Genomic DNA, 21,095 nt, shown 5'->3' on the forward strand with positions numbered 1-21,095 from the left:
CATTCAAATAAACCAGCGTGGTAGTGTTGCCGTTTTGTTATATTACTAATGCAGCTGCCGTTGAATCATTTCCACAATACCCACACCCATAAACATGTGGTCAGTTAACTTACCCATAGATTTATGGCTGTTCTTATTCAATTAAACTGCAAGTTAAAAAAAAAAAAAAAATACCTAAATATTAGCAGCTATATATCTCTTATCCTTGTAACACTTTTGTAAATACAATAAGTTTGTATAGTTTTTCAGTAAATGCAAATTCCTGTCCATTTAGTTCATTTGTAAGATATTAGAGCACAGGTGTCAAACACAAGGCCCGCAGGCCGAATGCGCCCCCCCCAGGCCATTTCTTGTGGCCCTCGCACCTCTCCTGCAGCACCCCCCTTGTCTCTGCCCCCACCTTGTCTCTGTAGTCGGCAGCAGAGAGGACAGAACTCCTTTGCCAGATCTTGCACTCCTCTACTCCTCTATGCAGCTGTAGAAAGGCTCCTCTTTGCCCCCTCTTTTCACCAGTCCACAGCAGAGAGGAGGGCAGAACTCCTCCTACAGATCCTGCACCTCTCTGTGCAGCCGCACATCCTTGTCTTTGCCTCCCCTGGCCTCAGCATTCAGCAGACTCTGGAAGCTGACTCTAGCCCTCCTCTGGTTCTCCTCCAGACCCTGCACTTCTTCCCAGACCCACCCGCATCTTCTTCCTGGCAGCGGCACACGGTAAGGGGGTGCATTGTGATGTAAGGAAGGGGGGGGTGACTTGACTTCTGATGGTGGGCTTTTGACATCTCATGTAAGGGTGTAAGGGGGGCATGGGGTGCTCTGGACATCTAATCTTACAGATATTACCGGCCCTTTGAGGGCAACTATAATGCTGATGCGGCCTGCGATTAAATTGAGTTTGACACCCCTGTATTAGAGAATCTTTCTGTGCATTCATTTTTCAAGGGAGGGTGCTTCTTGTTTGCTTATAGTTTACAGATGGTCCTTCCAGCTATTACTGTACGGTATATAAAATTGTAAAAACAGAGATGTAAGCCACCTAGGCCGCTGGCACGGTTCACAATCCCATAAATGTGCTAAAAGTGACTATAAATATTCAAATAGTGCCGCGCTATAGTGCTCAATATATGTTAATGTGTAAAGATGGTGTTAACCACTTCTGGACCGGGCCTTTTTCTGACACTTGTTCTTTACAAGTTAAATTCTTTTTTTTTTGCTATAAAATTACTTACAGCATAAACAAACCTTATACAGTGTATTTTTTTTTTAGCAGAGACCCTAGAGAATAAAATTGAGATTGTTGCAATATTTTTTATCACACCGTATTTGCGCAGCGGTTTGACAAACGCAATTTTTTTGGAAAAAATTCACTTTCTTAAAATAAAAAAATAAGAAAACAGTAAAGTTAGCCCCCTTTTGTTTATTGTGAAAGATAATGTTACGCCGAGTAAATAGATACCCAACATGTCATGCTTCAAATTGCGCACGCTCGCAGAATGGCGACAAACATTAGCATTTTAAAATCCTCATAGCCATAGCCAACATTTTAAAAATGTCTGCTGGTTACCAGTTAAGAGTTACATAGGAGGTCTAGGGCTCAAATTATTGCTCTCACTCTTAACGATCAGGTGATACCTCCCATGTGTGGTTTGAACACCGTTTACATATGTGGGTGAGACTTGCGAATGCGTTCGCTTCTGCGCGTGAGCTACTGGGGACGGCCGCTTTCATTTATTTTTTTTTCCTATTTATTTTATCTTTTATTTTTTATTTTTACACTGTTTTTAAAAAAAAAAAAAAGTGATCACTTTTATACCTTTTACAAGAAATGTAAACATCCCTTGTAATAGAAAAAAGCATGACAGGACCTCTTTAATGTGAGATTTGGAGTCAAAAAGACGTCAGATCTCACATCTACACTAAAAAAGAAAAAAAAATCATTTTTTTTTCATCTTGGAAAAAAATGGGCTCTTTGAATCGGTTGCTAGGAAGCGACGTATGACATTGCTCCGGTCCTCCAAGGCCATAGAGTGGAGTGAGGGTCATCTTGCCTCTATGGCCTCACCTCACTCGACTTCCTGCCTGAGGGGACAGCAGACAGAAATCAAAGACCCAGAAGGGCGATACCTCATACTTACAGGGTATTTACTAGATTCTCCAGTTACAGTTTACCCTACTATGCCCTGAACAAAACTCCAACCTCTTTTCTTTCCCACTTATTACAGGTGGTCAAAACTCATAAAAAGGGCACACTTTTAATCTGTGGAGATTCAAATCAAGTCCTTTACCCATTTCTGGACAAATCCCCTGTTCCCATTGCCTCTAGTCCCCGGAATCATACATTCCAACAGTTACTCCAGCAAAATTCCTTATTAGACTCTTGGCATGAAACTAACCCTGCAAAACGCTAATTCGCCTTTTAGTGCCGGTTCACACATGTGCGGCTGCGGCGATCGCATGTAATGTCGGAGCGCACTGCTCCTTCATTACATGCGATCGGCTGTGCGGTGCGAGTTTAGCCATACACTTTGTATGGCTAAATTCGCACCGCACCCGCAGCAAAGTCGCACAGGACCCTTTTTTGCAGCCGCATCACTTGTGCGATCCGATCCTGTGCGAACTGCAAGATCGCACTGCGATATGCGATCAAACTGGGGGTGTCTTTAAGACTTCATTGACACCCCCAGCGTATCGCATATGGCAGTGTGAACTGCCAGGGGTGCGTTTGCGATGCGGGAACAGGCTGCAAATTTGCAGCCTTCCCGCATGGCATAAGTGTGAACCGAGGCTCACTCTCATCCTCATAAATCATTCTCTCGAATAGATCATATTCTTATCACAATAGGCATGACCCCTAAACTCCTATCCTCCTCTATCATTCCTTTTATGTGGACTAATCATTGTGCAGTACTCACCCCTTTCATAAGGCACATGATCCCACATGGCATATTAACAACTCCATTTTATCTCATTCATCCCATTCCACAGATTTAGAATTTGCTTTAAAAGATAACTTGACCAATAACTCAACTCCAGATTTTTCCCCACTGACCCTCTAGGAGGCTCATAAGTCTGTTCTTCGAGGAGCATGTATTCTAAGGGCTCTTTCACACGGGCGTTCCGTATGTCCGTTTTTCATCCCATCCGTTTGCGGATGAAAAACGGACATAATGTATCTCTATGTAAATACGGATGTCATCGGATGATCATCCTCTGACATCCGTTTTTTGTCAGTTCAGTTCAGTTCAGTTTTTTTGAACGGAGGAGAACCCTATTTTTTCTTCCTTTCAAAAAACGGAACTGAAGCAAAAACGGATGTCAGTGGTGTCATCCGCAGACATCCGTATTTACATAGACATGCATTATGTCAGTTTTTCATCCGCAAACGGATGGGATGAAAAACGGACATACGGACAGGATGACACAAGTGTCATCCGTGTCCGTTACAAAAAAAAAAAAAAGGACCCGATCGGGCAGAAAAAAAGGAACGCCCGTGTGAAAGAGCCCTTAAAGAAAAGCGCTTGCTGCAACAAAAGTTGGAAGCAGAACTCAACTCCTCTCACACACTCTTTCAATTGAACCCTACTCCTGCGACTAAACAAGCACATCTTGACCTTGATTTTTTTCTATCAGACTCTGTTGATAAAATGCTATGTAAGTCTAGACACGCATTCAACCTTAAAGCTAATAAACCTGACACACTTCTAGCCCGCATCCTCAAAAAATTAGATCCAAACCAATACGACTGAAACTATCTCAAGATACATACACCAGTAATCCCATAAAGATTGTTCACACCTTCCAAAAGCATCTTGCTGCCCTAAATAAAACAGAGGGTTCTCCAGATCTAGCTTCGGCAGATTCATTTTTCTCTCAAATCACACTTCCGACTATTCCTTTAGCACACCGCTACTGTCTTGAAAACCCCATCACTACTAGTGAATATTAATGAGCCGAACACCCCCCTGTTTGGTTCGAACAATCGAACTCCATTGAAGTCTATGGGACGTGAATGTCAAAAATCAAAAGTCCTAATTTTAAAGGCTTAAATGCAAGTTATAGCCCAAAAAAGTGTATGGGTGTCTGGGTACTGACCTAGGGAACATGTACCAATGCAAACATTTTTTTTTTTTTAAAACTATCATTTTTAAAGGAGCAGTGATTTTAATGATGCTTAAAGTGAAACTAGAAAAATGAAAAATTCCTTTAAATAACGTGCCTGGGGGGTCCCCTTAATGTTCCTGTAAAGTGGCGCATTTGTGTGATGTATGAAGCCTGCTGCAGCAATGCTGACATTTCTAAATGTCTTTATGTAGAGCAACACTTATTTTTTTCAGATCCTCAGAGAGTTTTTTGCCATGAGGTGCCATGTTGAACTTCCAGTGACCAGTATGAGAGAGTGAGAGCGATAACGCCAAATTTAACACAGCTGCTCCCCATTCACACCTGAGACCTTGTAACACTAACGAGTCACATGACACCGTGGAGGGAAAATGGCTAATTGGGCCCAATTTGAAAATTTTCACTTAGGGGTGTACTCACTTTTGTTGCCAGTGAATGAATTTCTCCTAAACGTACAAAGTTTAAGAGATATTCATCCTGGATGCAGCGGGTGACCTCTCCAGGGCATGCTCTCTGAAGGTCCAGGGCTCCTGCACGCATGGCGGGAGTGACGTCATTGCAGCTCCGGCCAATCACATAGCCAGAGCGTGCAAACCCAGAAGAAAGACCAGGGAAAGATGTCAGCCCTCTCAGTGGTGAAAGCATGTCGCTGGAAGCCTTAGTTCCAAGGTAAGTATTTCATATTGTGCTAGTATGTGATGCATACAGTAAATTATGCAATTGCCTTACATGTGTGTTTTGTTTTTTGTTTTTTTTTAAGCAGCCCTGTTTACTACTGCTTTAAGGCAAAAAAAAAAAAATCAGCACAAGCACTTACAGTACATTCAATGAGAAGTATCCCTTGTGCTACTGACTGCTGGTTTAGATGAATTTGCAAGTCCTCTGTCCAGCTATGATTTTCTGGTGACACAGGGGTTAAAGGATAAATCCACCCTAACACTAAAATCCCTACATCTATAGATCTCCACGATCTAACACTAACCTATCTAACCCTGTAAAGAAGAAATCGGTGTGCTTACCTTTTTTGAAGCCGATGTGACTCGATCCCACGGCTTAGCTGCGGATGCGGGTGCAGAAGACACAGCCAACAACAGAAGTCCCATAGTAACTCTATGGGTGACGTCACATTCCAATAATTTCACAGCCGTTGTCGGCCGTGTCCTCTGCAGAGCTTCTGCCGCTGAAGATCAGGTCGGATCGGCTTCAAAAAAGTTAAGTATATACATTTTTTTTTACAGGGTTAGATAGGTTAGTGTTAGAACGTGGAGATCTATAGATGCAGGGATTTTAGTTTTAGCGTGGACCTATCCTTTAATAGAGCTGACCTATGTAATGACCTCATGACTTTTTCATCGTCCAGTCAGCAGGCCTTGAATGCTTTTATGAAATAACTGTGCTGCTGCAGCAGTGGAGGTTGAGCCTTTGGCTCTGCTGTGCTTACACAAGGTTGGTGGTAAAACAGTTCTATATAATTATTTTAACTTATGAGTTCTGCATAACAAACATTGCACAAGGACTTCTGCAACATTTTGAGCCTTGTTTAGAAGATGTTAAAAGACTTTTAAACCCAAGGGCAATGAAAAGTGTTTTCACTTTTTTTTATTTAGATATACATAAAAGAGGCCATGCAAAAATTTTTACTGACTTGTTAAAGTGTTACTAAACCCAGAATAGTAAAATCAGTCTGTATATGCAGTAAAACACGCTTGTTATACTCTGTGGAGCCTAAGAGGTTTATCCTGCACATTGTGTATAAAGGCTGTTTGATCCTGTCTTCGCTAATCCATCCCCTTCTTTTACTGTCCCCAATCCATATTTTGATAGTGCAGAGCCTTTGGAGTCACTCTGCACATGCTCAGTTTGGTGTGTATTGCTAGAGAGATTTTGATTTCTTGGGAGGGTGCATGTGATCGGCACAGGGCCAATCAGCACTGTTCAGACAGAGGGTCAGGGGTCATGCAGCCTCATAGGACAGTCAAAGGAGAATGAAAACTCTGCTACACACTTTAACCAGACACGATAGAAGTCACAAGACTGCTATATACTGCTCATAAGAAAAGGTATTTAGCAGTTTATATTGCTAAAATGATTGCATTTCCATGTTCTGTGTACTGTGGGAGACCAGATATAGTGAATGCAGGGTCCTCAATTTTGTTAGCACTTTAACCTCTCCCTGCTGAGTGTACACATATATGTGACCTCACTGAAGTGGGTCTTCTAACGTGAGGCCAAATATGTGCGCACTTTTGTTTGTGCTCAGAGCGCGTTGCACAGTTTCTTGAAGAAATCCACAAATACTTTATAGTGGGACATTTTCTTTCCCTGTGAGAACTGTCAAGTTACAGTCGATTTTAGGTTTAATTTGCCAACCTGGCCTGAACACAGCTGAAATATAATTTATTGCTATAAAGAACAAGACTAGTATTCATATATGAGACTATCTGCCTTTTTGGCCATCTCTTAGGCTACGTTCACATGTGGGCGCGGCGGATCACGGGCAGTATCACTGCGATTTTGCCCGAGATCCAGAAATCATTGCAAATCACGGGACGCCTGTGCAATGCCCGTGATTTGCAATGGCACCCCAAACGCTGTGCGATGTTGCAAACAGAATCGCGGGACACATGACGCACAAAAAAGGTACAAGAGCTTCTTTTGTGCATCATGCGTCCCGCGATTCTGTTTGCTCGATGTTACCGTGATTCGGCAGGCGGAAATCGCGGCAACATTGCACAGCGTTTGGGGTGCCATTGCAAATCATGGGAATCGCACAGGCGTCCCGCGATTTGCAGTGATTTCCGGATCACGGGCAGAATCGCGGTGATTCTTCCCGCGATCCGCTATGCCCACATGTAAACGTAGCCTTAGGTTTAATATTGTGCTTTATAATTTATAGATATAAGGAGTCTATTCATGGGTTTGTTGAAAACTAAAAAGCATTCTGAAAAAATTTTTTTATTTATTATGTATAGTTTGAATGTGCTTGTTAAACCCTGAAGTGTTCCTGTACACATCACATTGTTCCCCTTTTCTCCCCGATCAGACTGCGGTGCCCCGAAAACAGTGAAAAACGCAGAAGTGAAACCATTCTCAGAAACAAACCAGCAGTATATACGGTATAGATGCCTGAGCGGCTACAAAAGAAAAGCGGGTACATCAAATCTTGCCATATGTGTATCTAATAGTACCACTAAAATGGCCTACTGGAAGTATGGGAACATCTCCTGCATCCGTAAGTGGCACTGAATTTTATTGTTAAAATATATTAAAACTCTATCTATAAACATCTCGTATTTGCTCCCTTTTGGTTTGTTAAACCAGGACTTTACTCTGCAAGATTACTTGGAGTCTCTGACCCCATCCCTAACTCCGTAGTAATAATAGCTGTTATTTTGGCTTAGGCCAGAATGACGTGCTGTGCTCCAGCATCCCCCCCCCCGGGATAACCTTGGAATGTGTCCTAGGAGGTTAAGGGAGCCCATTCACAGAGTGGCCGGGGGTTGAGTGGGGTTTGCTAGAGCTGGCTTGTTATTGGGGGCTTTGCTGCCTGAACCTGGGAGATGCAGCCGAAGGACCAAGATGGCGACTTGGTACACCGTCTCTGACACAGTGGATTGGTGCAGGACAGTGCTGGATATACTGGATTGGTGAGTATGTATGAGAACCCAACAAAACAGCTAAGGGGGGCAGAAAAGGGGGGATCCTATGGAGGAGTTAAGTTCTGCTTTAAATATACCATTAAAAAGTTATCTGTTTGATAAATGCATTATTATGTTGAATTTGTTGGAAATTTAGAGCTGGCCTTAGCATACTTGCTATGTTATATTTAAGAATCTATTTAGCTCTCTAACTTCATTAGTTGAACTACAGAATCTTTAGCCTTTATTTTGTAGAGATCTGAGAGTGGGAGTGGTTGAACCATTTTGTAAAAGACACTGGGCATGGCTGGCACCATGTGGTCTACAGAAATGCTGTGTGTTATCAACAGGCCCTAGGATCTGATTGCATTTGTGACATAACAATAGCTATTTGTCTGTACTTTCAGAGCCCATTCACACTAGCGCGACTTGTGAGGCGACTTGTGTCGCCCAAGGTCGCTCCAGGTAGCTTGACATAACAAAAACAATGTTAATCAATCAGTGCCGTCTTAATTGGCACTACTGAAGTCGCTCCGACTTCAGAAAAGGGTCCTGTACTACTTTGAGGCGACCTGTGATCCGACTTGTCTCATATACTTCAATGGGAGTCGCCTCCTTATCTTAATTGAAGCGACTTGTTATCAGACTTTCCAGGAAGAAGAAAGAGATTAGCCAGGCATTCCCCACATTGCAGCCATGCCTATATGGTATATATATATATATATATATATATATATATATGTAATGGTATTTATATATATTCCATTATCTCTGCTTGGTCTGTGTGAGTGGCACTGGTGGACACAGATAAGTGGCACTGGTGGACACTGATACGTGGCACTGATACGTGGCACTGATACGTGGCACTGATACGTGGCACTGATTCGTGGCACTGATACGTGGCACTGGTGGACACTTATTCGTGGCACTGATATGTGGCACTGGTGGACACTGATTCATGGCACTGATACGTGGCACTGATACGTGGCACTGATACGTGGCACTGATACGTGGCACTGGTGGACACTTATTCGTGGCACTGATATGTGGCACTGGTGGACACTGATTCATGGCACTGATACGTGGCACTGGTGGACACTGATACATGGCACTGATATGTGGCACTGGTGGACACTGATTTGTGGCACTGATTTGTGGCACTGATACGTGGCACTGGTGGACACTGATTCATGGCACTGATATGTGGCACTGGTGGACACTGATTTGTGGCACTGGTGGGCAGTGGCACTGGTGGACACATACATGGCACTGGTGGGCAGTGGCACTGATGGACACTGATACGTGGCACTGGTGGGCAGTGGCACTGGTGGACACATACGTGGCACTGGTGGGCAGTGGCACTGGTGGGCACTGATACCTGGCACTGGTGGGCAATGAGGAAATGAGTAAAAAAAAAATAGAAAAGGGGAATTAGGTCACAACACATCATATTCTGATTGGCCAAACACAAAGTCGTCTGTCATATAAGTCGCGCAAAATAATTCACAAGTCGCGCTGAAGTCACTGTAAAGTCGCGGTAAAATCGCGGTAAAAAGTCGCTCCGAAATGGGGCGACTTATGGTCGTGGCAGTGTGAACCGGCTCTCAGGGTATCCACAGTGACAAAACATGTACTGCATATGATGTTTTTTTTTTTTTAATTGACATACTCTTGAATTGTGAAAATGTATTCATTATGGCTGTTTTACTTACTTTTACTTTGCCTACTTTCTGGAGGTAGAAGAGACGGCGGTGTTCACTTATTGCTAGTATGCTGACCCTTATCTCAGTGGTTAAAAGCTAGCTGGTGTGGATCCCGTTAAAAAAAAAAGTCCTAGTATAAGTGTCATTAGACTGCGCACATACAGTACTTCTCACTACAGGTTTTTTTTTTTTTTTTTTGGGGGGGGGGTTCAGTAAAATAAATACACTCTAATTCTTTTTTCTTTTTTATATTAATAAAAATTGCTTGTCTGGGTCTTGTTTAACCACTTAAAAACCATACCTAGTAAAAGTGTTTATAGACAACATAATTGAGTGAATATTAGATTCCACGCTTAAGACCTAGAATGTGGCTGTTGCCTTACCCCAATTCACCACCAGAGGTGGAAAACATAGATATAGAGAGGTATGGATGGCACTGTGTTAAAAAAAAAGTGTTAAAAAACAAAATGGGAGTATAAAAAATGTGCTAGTGCTGTGCACTACCCCTTTAAATAACGTGCTAAGTAAGATATTGCAATTGATAAATCAGAGCACAATTGAAATCTATGATTCTTTGAAAATAATACGTGAAAGAAAATAAATGCAGTAAAAAAATAAATCACATCTCTTATCCTCATATAAAGCCTGGGTTCATCCAAACCTGATTATAAAGTGCAATAGTGTCCAGCAAACAAAAATTTGTATGTGCAAAAGCCACTGTGCAACAATGTACAGAAATATGAAGATCAAAAAAAATCAAAAACTAGGAATGCATTGTCCATTTTTTTATCTGAAAAATGTATATCACAAAATCAAAATGTATATCACAAAATCAAAAACTATGTATGCACTGTCTCTCTTTTATCTGAAAAAAGTCTTATCACATAATGAAAAATATGTGACCTTAACCTATCTAGTATGCTTATAAGATGCTAATGAATCAGAACTGCATATGTGCAAACACAACACACAGTGCCAAAGAATAGTTAATCGTGTAAGTCCATATAAACTGCCCCAATTCAAGGTGACTTGGGCTTTAAATATACATGCAACAATATCCAGACGGTGAATAGGTGGAAATCACTCATGCTCCCCTTTTTTGGGACTACACTCCCCAGATGGTTGCACCCCTGAAGGGGCAAAAGGCACTGTGTGTAAAGAATTCCAGTCCCTTGGTAAAAACATCTGGTCTCTCCTCCTCCTCCTCCTTCTCACTGGATATAATAGGTAGATATACTCATGCAGGAAACTAGTGGACAAAGAGACATCTCATAATGTGATTATGTTTGGTGAATTTATTACTATTAAAGCCAAAACCTCACTTATAGCAATCAAAAGGTAAAAGCGCATGTAGGAAATGGTATGTCTGGGATGCCCTGTGTTCCACAGATTGAAGATCCAAAAACTGTAAGTAACACAATGACGTTTCAAGCCCCACCCTGCGCATTTCGTCAGAGTGACGTCATTAGGTGCGATCTTTCTATCTATCTTTACTACAACATGTTGGGGGCTTTTTACAGTGAAATACATTGTAATTACACTTTTTTTTTTACATTACAAGCATTGTTGACATGAGTCTTGTTGAAATGTGGCCTAGTAAAACTGTGCAAAGGCCATGCATGTACTCACTACACTATTTTAGGGGTGTTTACAGCACATTAAAATAAATACACTAAAATGCTTTTTTTTTTTAAGTTCGTTGGTGTAGGTCCTATTACCAAAGCCAGCCTAGTGAAAGGGTTTAAATATGGTGTATTTTTCACTACAATATTTGAGTTTTTTTCAATGAAATAAGCACACTTTCATGTTATTTTCTTTTTTTTTTTAGAAATTGGCTGGGAGTCCTGTTTACAAAATGGCCTAGTCAAAGTGTTTACAGACTGTTTATGTACTCGCTACAGTATTTGGAGTGCTTTTTTTCAGAAAAATAAATACACTATAATGCTGATTTTTTTTTTTAAAGCGGAGTTCCGGCCTCGAAAATGTTTTTTCAATAAAAATACCCCCCGGACAGTCAGGGCTAGTACATTCCATAATGGATAGCCTCTGAACTGTCCCAGGTCGCACTTACCTTGTAGAAGAAATACTTACCTTGAAAATTTCTTCTCCAGCGCTGCCATCTCAGGTGTGGGCAGCTGAAGCCAGCGCGTCCTCTTCTGTGTCCTCTTCCGTGTCCTCTTTGTCCCAGAATGCCCTGCACCGGCCTGGCTCGTCACTTCCGGGGTCAGCGCGTCATCCCTGCACAGCTTCTGGGCATGCCCAGTAGCTGTTTAGCAGGGAATGACGCGCCTGCACCGGAACTGACGAGCCAGGCCGGTTCAGGCGCATTGACTCCTAGGAGCGATGACGTTCAGCTCCCAGGAGTCATCGCAAGCAGGAAGTGACGGTGCGGGCCGCGGCCGAAGAGGAAGGAAGTAGAAGGAAGGTAAATATACTTTCTTCAAAAACAAGGTAAGTAAAGAAATAAAAAATCGGGAGTATCTATTTGTTTTTTAGGGGATTTACAGCAAGCGGATGGGCCAAAGTTGTTTTTGAGTCCGGAACTCCGCTTTATGCTGTCTGGTTTGTATCCTGTTGACAAGGCATTCTGGTGAAAGTGTGTAAAGACCATTCATGCACTCACTACAATACTACACGCTTTTTGCAGTGAAATACATACACTATAATGCTGCTTTTTTAACCACTTCAGCTTCCAACTTCAGACTTACCCCCCTTCCTGACCAGGCCATTTTTTGTAATATGGCGCTGTGTTATTTTAACTGACAATTGTGCATTCATTTGATGCTGTACCCAAATACAATTTGTGTCCTGTTTCCTACAAATAGAGCTTGTAGAACTATATCTCCCAGGACCAGCTAGCACTAAAAAAATGATCCAACACAGACTCAGTAGGATCCAGAGCGAATGCCCTTTGCAGGCAGGGACTGCGAGCCCCTTTGGTAGCGTAGCAGAAAATAAGTTTTAGTGCTTAGCTGTTCTATTCCTGTGGCTACTGATCCCAGTGTAGCACTACCCCCGCAGAAGCCGTTTGAATATTGTTGGTTCCGTACACTGCCTCTCAACTCCAAGAACAATCTCAGCCCCTCTGGCACACCGGGAAATAGTGTAAGTGCAAAGACCAATGAAAACACACACGTTATGATAAAACAAAGAAATGTCTTTACTATAAGGTTTCTGTGGAAAAGTAACAAACGGTAACAGTATATTCCTGAATGAATTCTTCATCAAGAGCGATATACCTCATTATATTATATCAGGCTGCTTTCAGGGGATTCCACACCTGTAAGTAACCCCAAAAGCAGAGATAAACACTTCAATAACAACACATAACAAGATGGCAACTTTATACTGGCTCGGTTATCGTAGAAGGTTAATAGATTGGTTTGGCAAGAACGATTTTTCAAGAATCCATGCTGATTACTACTAATAATACCGTTTTTATTACTAAAGTCTTGTATGTGGTCCCTTAACATTCCCTCCAAAATCTGTCTGTGTAATAAGGTGAGAGGCAGAGAATGCCTGGTGGTGGGAGGTTATGAGCACCTAAAATCTACATCATTCTGGAGTGTATACCAGTCTTTTGGTCTCTGCTTTTATCATCCACAGAAAGGACTCTTCTTTTTCCTCTTTTTTGCAATATATAATTTGGAGTTTTCCTCGCACTTATTTACTATCTGACTTATTGTAGCATATAATGGGTGCATCCATTACCGTGTAACGTGTGTTTTAGGATTACGTTGCACTATATTATACAAGATGATGTCCTTGCCAGAGAATGCTGGGGTGTGTAGTCCTGTCTCCATACAAGGCTATAGGGCCACTTTTGGTGGGGATATCCCAGAATGCTTTGCTGCTGATGATGATGATTGGCTCCCTCCCCCCTGCCAATGAGGATGCAGTGGAAGGAACAGGGACTAACAGCCGCTTCACCAGGTCTGTGTTGGTTCCTCCGATTAACAAACTACCTGTGGAAAAAAAAAAATTTTGGTGGCCCAAAAGAAACTGCGCAAAATTGGTGATATTCGATAGTAAATTAATCAATCAAATTGTCATAAATAAATTAAATATATATAAGAGGAATTGCTTCCATAGTGCAAGCTGCAATAAAAACGTATAAAACGCATAAATGTGAAAAGAATGGAATAAATTGCGCTCAACACTTAAAACACAACCAAAAGGTGCTTGTGTGCATAAATATGTGAATAAATGGTTATAAATAAATAAATATACAGAATCCTAAATGTGAAAAAAGTCCTTGGTAAATAAAGTCCTTGGTAAATAAATATATCAACAGTCTTTAAAGTGCCCAGTGCAATACAAATCTCTCAGCAATGACTGAATATCACTCCAACTTCAAGTGAAGTTCCCTGAACGTGGGAACGTGAGACCGTGGAGTTCCGGGTTGGTGATACGCAGGAGCAGAGGAGCGTCCCGTACACCGAACCCATGCTGCATTTACTGCATGAAGGCATTTGATTCTAATGTTTGAGTAAGTGCAATTTCATTAATAAACCCTAATTATCAGAACATACTACACTATTGGAGTTTCCTTATCTTTCTCCCCACAATATCCTGAAATACTTGGAGTTCCTTATGCGAGCTGAGCCATATATCAAGGGACCTGAAGGATAGCTTGGAGGCATTTGTGGACCATTTACGCTGCTTTAGACCCCCTGTAATTAAGGGGTCCACCAGCTTTGGTAAGAAGTATTTACCCCGAGCACTGGGTGGAGAAAAGTCTCTTAAGGTGGAGGTCCCTCACTTGAAGTTGGAGTGATATTCAGTCATTGCTGAGAGATTTGTATTGCACTGGGCACTTTAAAGACTGTTGATATATTTATTTACCAAGGACTTTTTTCACATTTAGGATTCTGTATATTTATTTATTTATAACCATTTATTCACATATTTATGCACACAAGCACCTTTTGGTTGTGTTTTAAGTGTTAAGCGCAATTTATTCCATTCTTTTCAAACTACCTGTGGACCCTGGCACCCGAGGACAGTGTCATTGTGTCCTGAGGCTGACCAACCATCAATGGATCACACGATAACTTGATCCACAGGTAGCCATCACAAGGGCAATCTTCTGTTTGAATACCCTGGATCTCAATATCTTCCAACTCCCTCAGGGGTATATATGACAATTACCTCTCATAAAAGTCTCAGAAATGCTTCCACCAAAAAGGTTTGGTGGAAGCATTTGAAATAGAAGGTTTGCCTGACTGGACTTGTGCTTCCTTCTTCTTCTGTACTCGGTCCACCATTGTTCTCTTGCAGAATCAGTAAAGGTTCTCCTTGAAGGCCCAGGCCTTCTCTCCATCCTTGAGTCACTTCTCTGTGGTCAACGGACCCTACCTTTTTCAACGGATTTGGGCATACTCTCTGGTAATGACCCACACCCGCACAATTTAGGCAGACGTCTCAATTCGCTGGCCTCTTGCTAGGTGCAACAGGCAAGTCCGGGGGTACATTCTGACCATTAACACCCTCATTGGATTACTCGGTGAACTTTGCTGCCAACATTTTTACCATGTCCATCATCAACACCTCTCCCCTGGGTCCAGTCTCTTCTCCTGCCTCGTGGGGACAGACTTCTCTTTAGCAGACAAGATGGCACCCTTGATCCTTTCCTTGCCAGAGAATGCTGGGGTGTGTAGTCCTGTCCCCATATAAGGCTATGGGGCCATTTTTGGTGGGGACTGCATGTCCCAGAATGCTTTGCTGATGATGATTGGTTCCCTCCCCCTGCCAATGAGGATGCAGGGGAAGGAGCAGAACAGACAGAGTCAGTGAGGAAAGGGAGGGGGGGAAATCCCCCGCAGGTGCTGACAGGCACTCTCTCCCCTCAGTGAGAGCATCGGTTAGCTTGACATGGCCGTGGGAGAAGCAAGGCACCCACTACGCCAGTACCACCTCTTCAGGCACTGCCAGCCTGTCTGGCTACAGCTGCCCCTTTCACTAGCCCTCCTGGCTATTTCTCCACAGTCCTCCCAGACTGACTCTGCATCCATCTCAGACTGCTTGCACCCAATCCCTTCAGGCATGCCTCTCAGTCCTCTGACTGCAACACTCACCAGCCCTCCTGGCTGTCTTCCTCCTTGAAGATTTGCCCAGCAGTGTTCTCCTGCTGTCCTGTACTTGCTTCTGTGGCTCCTGGTCAGGATCCCCATGTGTGTCTTGAAGAGGGAACCCTTCCACACCTGAGCCCAGGTCTGAGTTCACCCCCCCCCCCTCCCCGACTAGGGGGTTACTCTCAAAGGCCTCCGACAGCCTAACACTCCATCTTCCACTCGAACTCCACTGCCCCAGCTGGGCTGACCCTGATTTGAGGGGGCCTGCCCCTTGCCATCCCATCTGTTGGGGATTGGTCAGGGCCCTCATAAATACTCCAGGCAGCTCCTCCTCTCCTCCACTCCCATCCTTTTAGAACCTTCTGCATGTTTCTAAAAGTAGGGGGAGGTCTCAGAGATGCTGCCTGTGAGTCATACCAGCCTCCCTGAGTCATTCAACCCTGACCCAGCCAAGCCTGAACAATTTACGTACTCTGTACAAAAACGAACTCTAGCAACGCTAGGGGGTGCTACATATTCAAAGGCAGATCGCCATTCTGCCTGTGTACAGAACGTTCAGTGGGTGGCGGCAATGGGGTCCACTTGACTCGCTGATCAGCTCTTGCTGTGTAGAATCACAGTGGGAGTGAGCCACCCGCAGTGCACACCCACGCCTGATACCCAGAAGTGCAGAATCACATATGTATACACATGATCCTGCACAGCGTGGCTGCCCTGTAGCAGTAAAAGTGCTTTAGGGTGATTGGCAATTGGTTAATAAAAGCTAGCTGTTGGTCTTGTTGAGAAAAGCAGCCAGCTGAAAGTGTTTAACTGCTTGCTGACCCACCACAGTACATATACTGCAACCTAGTGGCTCCTACAGGCAGAGCAACAAACCCATTTATCACTACCTATTTACAGGTTTCGGGTGCGAGTGCGCGCCTCCGCCCACCTGCTCTCCGGTAATTTGACAAAGCAGGAATTTGTCAGCAGATTCCGGCAAATGATTCATGGCCTGGTCCTACTGATCAGCTGTGTCGAATTACAGCCCATAGCCCCGTGTTGACAATCAACACAGGGCTCTATACAGAGGGAATGATCGCTTTGTTTCTTTTTCCTGCAAAGCAGGAAAAAAGAAACTAATTTATGTGTAGTAAAAAGCAGCACATATTACACACATTACACATTGTTAGGCACACAATTATCCCCTTGATTGCGCTTAAATGTTCCCAGTCAGCGTCATTAGTACAGAGGTAGTGTATATTATTAGCACTGATCACTGTATTAGTGTCACTGAAAATGTCAGTGGCAGTAAGTCAGTTCCCACAAAGTGTCAGTTGGTGTCAGGTTGACCGCTGCATGATAACAGTCCCACTACCAAGTCGCTGATTGTCGCCATTACTAGTTCAAAATAAAAATAAAATTCCAGTATAAATACTATTGTTTGTAGAGGCTATAACTTTCACACAAACTAAATAATACACACTTATTGGGATTTTTTTACCAGACATGTAACAGAATACATTTTGGCCTGCATTTATTCAGAAATGTCATGCTTTACATGTTTTTAATTAAATGTTTTATAACAGAAAGTAAATATATTTTTTATTAGATAAAATAAAAAACCCAGCAGAAAGCTCTATTTGTGTGAAAACAAATTATACAAATTTAATTTGGGTACAGTGGCATGATTGCGCAATTACCAGTTAAAGTAGTGCAGTGTCAAATAGCAGAAAATGGCCTGGTCATGAAGGGTGTAACATCTTCCGGAGCTTAAGTAGGTAAAGACTTTGCACATACTCACTAAAATGTTTTTTTTGTTTTTTTTTTTACAGTGAAATAAATACGCTGCCATGTTGATTTGTTTTTTATTAACAGCTGAATGGTTTGTATCCTGTTGAAAAAGTGGCCTAGTCAAAGTGTTTAAAATCTATGCACATTAATCACTACAGTATTTTTGAGACTTTTTTTGGTGAAATATACTATTATGCTGATATGGACCCCCACAAAGCAGTAGTTTAATGCTATTCAATGGGAGTAGTGATGCTGACTTTTTCCCATTACTGTATGCGTTACTGAGTTGCTATAGATATTTGATGATTTTATTGCAAATGTTTTTGGTAGATTCTGTGTTAAGCAGCTAGATCCCCCCTCCCCCACCCCCACCATTGATATGCAAATAAACCAGTCAGATTGGTTTAGGAGCTAAACAGGGGAACAAGAAGTATGGGGAGGTGGTGTTTAGGACTTTTGAAACAAGCATGTGTTCAGACTATGGAGAGTTGTTTTTGGAACACAAAAGGAACAACATGTCTGCTTTAGACTTGATCTGAGGATTTTGGAGAAAGCAGTCCATCTCCATAAGAAGAAGTTGAGTAATTATTTAGGATATATATTGCATACACATTGCACATGCTTAAAGAGTAACTCCACTTTCGTGGGGGGAAAAAAAATAGCAAATAAAAAAAAACAATATAGCATATACAATTGCAACACAAATCATATTGTAATTGAATGTTATTAAAAATTACCTTTACTTTTCAATCTGCAGTCGTTGTCATTTTCTGAAAATGCAATGCAATATGGCTATCTGGAGCTGTTCTGTACACAGAATGTGTACTGACCACACCCCAGAAATATCATTTCCTGCTTGTGTGATTGGTTCACCAATTTTCCCAGAAGTCTGCCTAAGATACAAGTCAGATTTCTGGCATCCCCTGCAACAAAAATGTCATTTTTGGTGAGATACTCCCAATAGGAACACGTCTAAAGGGATGTAGGCCCAGTAGATTTCCTCATTAGAGCTCTGCAGCTGCCACAGCTGACAGATAGTTATGAAACCACTCCCATTAGACCCACTCAGCACAGAGGCACAGAGGAACAAACATGGATTTCTTCAGAATAACAAAAGGTAGGAATCTGCAACAAGGTTTGTTAAAATCCTTGTAATGTACACAGATCACCCACAGGGAAATGTTTTTTTTTCTCAACAAAAGTGGAGATACGTTTTAAGATAATTAGCTTGTGCATGTTGTACACATATTTTTGTAACTATGAATTGTGTGATGTGAGTCATGTATATAAGGAAAAAAGCATTGAGGAAAGCTAGGCCCCTACGAGAAGTAGAAATGTATGAATTGTAATCATTGCCTATGTATGGGAACAACAGGAGGATTGTATCAGTTGTGGATATTTCTAACTGATTTTTGACAAATGTTCTCATACATGTGTAATATCTCTCACCCACAGGTAGTTTAGTGAGCTTTTGATGTTGTGTATTTAAAGGTGGCTGCCGCATATCCAATTGACCATATAGTTATGGGGGGAAGTGCAACCATGTGTTAGAAACCTCACTCACAAAATTACCTGTGAATGGTCAAGAAGAGTGATTACATCCTGTGGGTGGTTTCTGGTATACAGGACTATAAAGAGAGTCCATAGCATGAGGAATAGTCTGTTATTTTGAGCTGTGGAAAGACCAAGCATGCAGCCAGGATTTCTTATTGTCCTATTCCTCCAGCTATCCAGTGTAAGCTGTTGACATTCAACTACCAGAGCTAAGAATTATTTGATATTTGGGATATAGGGAATAGGAGTGTATGTTTAAGTCATGGTATTTTGTGTGAGGTTTATGGTAAATTTTATGTGTAATAAACGTTATGTATTTTGACGTCCAGTAAAGTTTTGTTTTATGCTTCTTATCAAAACTGCTCTTGGTGTGTCTGTTCATTTTAAATATACACTAGATATTTATGTGGCTGTCCAGTATACCTTCATTATAAATTTTGTTGATCCCACATTTGTTACAGTTACCCTTAGTAGGACTCATTCTGCAGATTTTCTTGGTGGGGGAAGAGGGATGGAATTATCATTGCCCTCATACTCCACTAAACTATAGATGTTTTCTGTTCTATTTATGTTGGTCATTCATGCTTTTTCTTTTTTATGGGGTGGTCAAGTAGGGAAAATGTTATAAAGGTTAATATTTGTTACCTTGTTTGTATAACATGGCTCACTTAAAGATACAAATTTTGTCTGGAATAAATATGGTTATACCACCAGGTTTTGATGCCCCAGGAAACTCATCACACTCTTGCCTCCAACTTTTCCCTACATATCAATAAACAATGGTTTCTGAGTACATCCCCAATTCTCAAAGTTAGAGGGGTGGCCATTACTGTACTAAGAAATGCCCTTTCTCATTGTTGGAGACTCTGATCTACAGGACAGATATATCTTTCTTAACCTTCCTAGCGGTATTCCCGAGTGTGGCTCGGGGTTAAATTTCAGTGCCAAAAGCGGTAACCCCGAGCCACACTCGGGGTACCGCTAGGAAGATCGCTGGATCCTGGTAGAGGGGCTACTTACCTTGTCACCGGAATCCAGCGATGTATCCCAGCGGTATGCGGCGGCGGATCTTCCTCCCGATGCTCTGTGTGCCCCGGCTTCCATCTCCTGCGACGTGACATTTGCAGGGGGGTGGAACCGGCGGCAAATTCAAATGTAAAACACACGAAACACACTGATACCATTCAAAATAAAATTAATTCACATTAGTTTGCCCCACAGTGCCCTTTCCTGCAGTTTTACTGTACTTTTTATGTATATATATATATGTATATATATATGTATATTGTGACAGGAAGTCAGCTAAATCTGGGAATGTAGTCACAGGAAGGAGATACATTTCCACCTGATTTAGAAAGTCCATTAATTAATTTAGGGTGTTGGCTACAGAGCTAGCCAGCAGGAAGTTGAAAGGCCTTCAGCTGTTCAGAATGAGGAGATCAAGGACTCTATAATTTGTCCAGAGAAAATCTATTGAGTGCTGCCTCCTGTCGCCGTGTAGGCTGGGAGAGGAGGACAGACATACGTGTACCTCCCGACGCCGTGTGGGCATGGGAGAAGGACTGCTGCCGCCTGTCGCCGTGTGGGCTGGGAGAGGGGGACAGTCGGATGTGTGCCTCCCGACAAGCTGGTGAGCATGGGAGAAGACCCCCTAAAGCGATGTGAAGCTAAGGAGGGTAACCACGAGTGAAGACGTCTCAAAGGTGAGAAGACAAAGTGTTCCATGTGAAGAGTGTGAAGAGAAGTGTTCCATGTGAAGAGTGTGAAGAGTAAAGGGACCTGTTAAATGAACTGTGTTCCATGTGAAGAATCTGAAGAGTAAAGGATCCTGTTATAAATGAACATGTGCTGTGTGAAAGAAAACAAAGGGACATGTTCAATGGACAATGTTTGTGCTGTGTGAAAAGCAAACAAATGGACATTTGAGTGTCTGCTGTAGGATCAGCAGTGTCGGCCCAACAGTAGGTTGGAAAGACTTCTTAGGTAGGTTCCAGCTGTGAGAAGGTAGCCGCCCACAGAGGCAAGGATTTATTTTGTCTTTTATTTTATTTTGGCTGTTTTGATGCTTGCAATTGTGTTAAGTAAATTGCATGAATAAATCAGTCTTGTTTTTCAACCTCTAATCGGCTATCTCTGTGAAAACGCACCCCCAAAGGGGTCACCCATACGCCTACCACCGAGCTAATCCCTTACATATGGTGGAAATATGCAGTGGGCATAAGCAGAGATCCCTGCAA

At 42.3% G+C, this 21,095-nt stretch overlaps 1 protein-coding gene across 1 annotated transcript in view; it reads left to right on the top strand.

Moving 5' to 3' along the window:
• The window catches only part of IL15RA (interleukin 15 receptor subunit alpha), a 164,218-nt gene that overhangs the window by 39,818 nt on the left and 103,305 nt on the right, over positions 1–21,095 (top strand). Inside the window, exon 2 of the mRNA XM_082254181.1 lies at positions 7,160–7,348. Within this exon, the coding sequence (XP_082110307.1) occupies positions 7,160–7,348 (189 nt within the window). The remainder of the gene's footprint in view (positions 1–7,159; positions 7,349–21,095) is intronic.

This window comes from Pelophylax lessonae (assembly GCF_965119305.1).
Source record: "Pelophylax lessonae genome assembly, chromosome: 4".
NCBI lineage: Eukaryota > Metazoa > Chordata > Amphibia > Anura > Ranidae > Pelophylax > Pelophylax lessonae.